This window comes from Cyprinodon variegatus, unplaced genomic scaffold, assembly GCF_000732505.1.
Source record: "Cyprinodon variegatus isolate N-32 unplaced genomic scaffold, C_variegatus-1.0 Scaffold304, whole genome shotgun sequence".
NCBI lineage: Eukaryota > Metazoa > Chordata > Actinopteri > Cyprinodontiformes > Cyprinodontidae > Cyprinodon > Cyprinodon variegatus.
Window position 1 is genome coordinate 795,210 of NW_015150757.1, and position 6,006 is coordinate 801,215.

The window sequence follows — 6,006 nt, forward strand, 5'->3', positions numbered from 1 at the left end:
TGGCTGGTCCCTGGCTGGCCCTTGGCTGGTCCTTGGTTGGCTCTTGGCTGGTCCCTGGCTGGCCCTTGGCTGGTCCTTGGTTGGCTCTTGGCTGGTCCCTGGCTGGCCCTTGGCTGGTCCTTGGTTGGCCCTTGGCTGGTCCCTGGCTGGTCCTTGGTTGGCCCTTGGCTGGACCTTGGTTGGCTCTTGGCTGGTCTTTGGCAGGTCCCTGGCTTGTCTCTTGCTGGTCCCTGGATGGTCATTGGCTGGTCCTTGGCTGGTCCCCTACAATTAAGTAATTTCCCTCCGGGATTATTAAAGTATGTCTGATTCTGATTCCTTTTCAAACATCAATCTTTGTAGTTAAATATTTTTTATGTCGTTCCGTAAAAGTTCGAAAAATCCACTGGAATTGTTGTTCAAGATTTGAAGACGTTTCGCCACCTCTCCAGGAAGCTTTCTCAATTCAAATGTCTGGATCCGCAGTGAGTTTGAGACTATATAGAGACAAGGCCTTGTATTGCTTGAAACATTCAAATGGAAACCAATGAGTGGGTCGTTTGGTTTCATTTTTATCCTGTAATATCTGAAACCTGTCTATGATTCTGAAGGTCGGTCGTTAAAGGGGGGGGGATTGTCTCCTGTAATACCTGAAACCTGTCTATGATTGTTAAGGAGGTATTGTTCACCGGCTGGACATTTTTTATGCCATGATTTGTGGACATTAAGATCTAAAGGGAAGCATCATCTCCTGGTCAGACCCTGTAATTCAGTAAAAGGGGGGAGTCAGAGTAAAAAATATGCAAGAGGGGGGTCACTCCATTGGCTGGAAGTTGGGGGGGATTCTGCATGGAGTTGCAGGGAAGTGGGCTGCCATTCGGCTGGTAAGGGCCATTTTGAATGGCTGCTACTCTATCTGTGATATTTACATAAACTGGAACAGGTTGTATTATGGGGAGGCTTTCTTAAAATTTAGATTTTACACTTTGTCTTAGAGAAGAAATTGGTTCTGCTTTGCTAATTAATATAGAAATCTGTTAAACAAGCTGTTTTTGTTTTGTTTTTTTATTCTGGAATAACATCCCTCCCCCTTTAACAACCACTTATAATCTCTAAAGCAGAAGTGCGCCATCTGGTTTACAGTCCTCTTCCATTAGCTGCGTACTCCTCGTGTTTACATGTGCGCCTTGTTTGAGCTCAGAGAGGCATTTTACTCTGTTTGTGGTGAAGATAAAGACACCAGAACTCGTGACCGTAGCGCTCGTGAAAGACGCCACACATCGCTCGGTCCCCCAGCTGAACTTTGACCCCGTGATGTAACAGCCAAACCAGTTCCACGTCTTCCTGGGCTACTTTCCAGTTCACACATGGGAAGGCAGATATCAGCAGTGTTGACTTTAACTTCTTTTAGAGTTTACCGACAAGTAGCGAGATTTACACTGCAGTAATGAGAAAATACATTTCTTAGAATGAGAAACAATAGCAAAACTTTTTAGACCAGTTGGAGTTTTTTTAAACTAAAAAATTAAGTTTGGGCTTAAAGGGAAATGCCGTTTGTTGGATTTTACCTAACAGCTGGAAATGAATTAGAAATAAATAATTTGATATGAGTAGGGGCTTAAAACAAGTTGTTGTTCCACATATAATGTTGATCATCTTTTTTTTTATGGAGAAAGAAAAGATATCTTTAGAAACAGGGAAACAAATGAACCATTCAGATCGAATCAAATTCAAGAGTTTAGGTTTTTGTTATTTAAGGACATCATGCAAACATTTTTAAAAAGGCTGCTGGCAACTGTAGAAAGAGATATAAACACTAAAGTTGATTTATTGTTAAGAAATAGTATCTGGAATTAGAACATTTAGTCATTCACACTTATAGTGACTTATATACTCTATGACAAAAAATGCATGATTTCCGTTACATGTAGCTGATTTTAGCTCAGACTAAATAAAAGCCACCAACTTCAGTATGAGGAAAAAAATATGTTAAAACAATGTAAAGCGCAGAATATAGCATTATCATAATAAAAGTTTAAAATGATGTTTAAATATCATGAAATGTTAACATTAACTTCATTTTGAAAAGCCAACACCTATGGCTCCTGGCTAATAGATGAAGCTGTGCTGCTTTCAGTAGAGAAAGATGGCTGGAGATGTATTCTGGTACCCTTCAGACCCATATGGCAAATATATTTATTTATTTATTTACATTTTTTCAAAAGAATAAATAACTAGAGACAAACCTAATGACTTTTCTGGTGAGTTCAGGTAGTTCAAATGAAAGCAGCAATCATTCTAGCATTACTAATAAATATGTGACAGGAGCTGAGAGCTGCCCGAGTTTCTCTCTGCTTCCCTAAGTGTTGTCTCACAGGCACAGGCAGCTGCCTCACCTGAAAGGCCTGCATGCAGTCAGAGCGAAGAGAGCAGAGAGGAGACTTGCTCAGTTTTAACTAGTATAACATAGGCACACAGCTGACCATGATTTCATATTTTACTTCAAAGCAGGATATAAATATGATATTTATATAACTATAAATATAGTTTTTATTATAGTTGCTCTTTTTTCTGATTATGACACAGCTTGAATCCCTTCTGTAGCTACTGATGTGTAGGACTCATACTACTGTCTTTCTAATCAAATTAGATGTATGCAGTGTGTAGATTAAGGCAAAGTATAACAAATCATATGCTTTTTAATAAGACAAGGTTAATGTGTGTTGCATTTTAATGACACTTTATTGATATAGTTCCTTATTATAGCTAGATATCTGTGAAATCATCAATCTTTTATCCCTCAGTCCACATTAAGATTTTTATAAAATAGATCCTTCATTTAGGAGGGGTGTAATGAGATGGTTTTCACAATCATTGTGATGTTATCCTTTAAGAAATTGGAGGGCGAAATATATAAATCTGAATATCCCATGAAATGCATAAATAAACCATGAAATATCTCAATATCACATTTATTTATTTGTTTATTAAATACATAATGAAAACATTAAATAAAGGCTACCAGGAAATTGTAAAATGCACGATTATATGATTAGATCTACCATAAGTTACTTAGAAATACCTTCAGAATGGTAAATTGAATACTTTAAAAAATTATTTAAAACATATGAATAGAATTCCTCCACTTATGCATTAATTAATACAAATGAAACAATGTATGTCTTGCTGGTCTTTTGCATCGCTGTAGAGAATGCGTTTGCGGTGTGCAACATGAGCTTTGTTTTGTCTTCAAGGGAGCCTCCATAAGAAAAGCAAAGACCTGAGCACAGAGCGAGACTTCTTCATGAGGATGAAATGCACAGTGACCAACAGAGGGCGCACTGTTAACCTCAAGTCAGCAAGCTGGAAGGTAAGGTCTGCAGATGTTAAAGGGATTCATCAGATTTTATTGTAAAGGCCTTCAGGATCTAAAATGGATGCATATTCACTTGGTAGGTAATAATATCCATACAAATGGGCTCTATGCCGAACTCGACTACTAACCTGAACTTAAGGCAGCTCCTTGTTTTCCTGTCTTTCCCTAATGTATGACCTGATTAAAGGTATAGTGGAGGATGTTCTTTTCTGGGTGGATCATCTAAATCAGTGGTGCTCTTAACTGTTAATCATTCTGGTGATATGTTTACATAAGGCAGTCCTACATGCTTGTCCCCATTTTCACTTACTGCTAGTGAGTCTGACATACAGTAGTGGAAAAAATTGCAAATCTTCTTTTGAAAACTAAGCATCTATGAGCAAACAGCAGCTTTTAAACAGAGTGTGCACGAGGTGGTAAACGCTCTCGCACACGTTTAATAGGCGATCCCTCTCAGTAGCTGGTACAGGGTTGTGCACGTGCATTTCTTTTTTAACTAGAGAGAGGACAAGTCTTTTCAAAAATGTGTGAAAATCCTCTACTATACTTTTAAGCCAGGTGTGTATGGCGTCGGTATCCATGGCGACAATGGCCAGTCACACCTAGTTTAAACGGCTCATCCAAGAGAGAAAGACGGGAAACAAAGAAGCTGCTTTAAGTTCAGTATTGAGTTGTGCATAAAGCACATTAAAAGAATTTCCCGCATAGATAAATGTAAATGTATTAGTTTAAGGATGGACTACATGTGAATTATTCCAGTCAGTTTAACCCAGACGTCTGCCCTCATAGGTGCTGCACTGCACCGGCCACCTGAAGATGTACGACGGCTGCCCGTCACGAGTCCTCTGTGGCTACAAGGAGCCTCCGCTCACCTGTGCTGTCCTGATGTGCGAACCCATCCCGCACCCGTCCAACATTGATGCCCCGCTGGACAGCAGGACGTTCCTGAGCCGACACAGCATGGACATGAAGTTCACCTACTGCGATAACAAGTAAGGGGAGCAGGAAGCCTATTACTCCATGTGACTCAGAGCTCGCCCTTGCAGCAGTCTGAACTCAAACAGTCTCATGCACTAGAGGGAGTGCATGCTGGAGCACCTGCATGGTGGGGGTTAATCTGTGGCGTGTCACTAATTATAATGATTCATATTATTTACACATGCTTGAGCGTGAGGGCGTGCACGCGGCCGGTGGGTCTCATGCCAATGCCGCCCTATATGGCAAAGCCGAGTTGGACGGCTGCCCATGTTGCCCGTATCAGAAACTGCCATTGTTCACACCAAACTACTTTTTTGTTAAAATGCAAGTAAAAACTGGCAATTTAAAGCCCTGCAGGGAGAGTCTGCCCCCCCTTGTGGCCCAATTGTTGAAACACACATGCTAAAGTGCCCTCTACAGCCTTGACGACTCGCTATACGTTCCCTTTATTTTTTTTATTCCCTCCTGCCCTTCAGAGAGTCTATGCACACCACTGCATAATGTAGGTGAAATGAGGCGTTTGGCTGCTATGCTGTTTTCCTCCAAAATGACCCATAAAAACAGACTTTATAATCTATTAATGATAATTTCATTTGTCAACAGCTTTTAGCTGCTGCTTCTATCTTAGCTCCTATGAAATCAGCAAAGGTGTGATTAGTTTTTTTGTAGTGGTTGAATTTTTGTCATCAAAATGACATCATAGGAAGGGCTTGTGTAATCCCTGCATGGTTGCCAGTTTGGCTCATCCAGCTGCCAGCTGCTGATTCGGTATTCAGGAGCAATTGACCAGCAAATTGTCCTCCACGTATTGAATGCCCCAAACCTCGACCAGCACAAAGTAGGCATAGATGTGACTGAAGGATGACTCAGAGCAGGATTATGAAATAATCAGTTCAGATTAATTGGAGCTAACAGAGCGGTGGGGGGAAACCAGGTAAGAGTTGATTGTCTAATGGAGATGGTGCAGAGGGTGGAGCAACTGGTTTAAAAGTGAAGAATTAGCAATAAATTGGCATTTTCTATGAATCTTTGATGTTTCTGTTTAAAGTCAACAATGTAACTTAACTGTTGATTAGCTTCATCTACGTTTCCTTGTTGGTTTTGCACCAGGTGCCTCCATGTTTTAATAGGTACACCCTATTAATGCATACCGTTACATAAAGACTCCTATTGTTAAAATTGTTATCCTCATGGCTTGTTTAGATATTTACAGGGTAACACAAATAGAACAAGCTAACATTAGCCACTTAGTTAATTGCTGTTCTGCTTACTAGCCTGCATCCTGCTGCTTAACAGACACATCACTCCTAATGCTTCTGCATTCCCACTTATTGTTTTGCTCTTTTTTTTTCTGACTTTAACTACTGCGGTTCCAATTTTGGAATCAAAACGTTCGGCTTGTTCAGGAGAATTATGCCATATCTTCTGGTAAAGATATTTGTTGTAGCTTTCGTCATATTCAGCTTTTTCTGCATTTTTTCCCCCCATTGAAATGCATGTAGAATTCTCAGATTTCAACAAAATTCAGCTAAAAGTTCAGGCTGTTTGGACTACTTCAGCATACTTTCAGCTAGAAACACCATTCAACTTTTATGATGTTCTCCAAATATTAAACTATTTCTGTTTTAGTCAGCGTTTTGATATCTTTTACAGGTTTTTGTAAAATTGTGATT

At 40.0% G+C, this 6,006-nt stretch overlaps 1 protein-coding gene across 1 annotated transcript in view; it reads left to right on the top strand.

The window, feature by feature from the left end:
* LOC107090627 (endothelial PAS domain-containing protein 1-like) overlaps positions 1-6,006 on the top strand; it is a 76,426-nt gene that overhangs the window by 40,507 nt on the left and 29,913 nt on the right. Inside the window, exons 5-6 of the mRNA XM_015384124.1 lie at positions 3,234-3,349; positions 4,145-4,347. Of these exons, the coding sequence (XP_015239610.1) occupies positions 3,234-3,349; positions 4,145-4,347 (319 nt within the window). The remainder of the gene's footprint in view (positions 1-3,233; positions 3,350-4,144; positions 4,348-6,006) is intronic.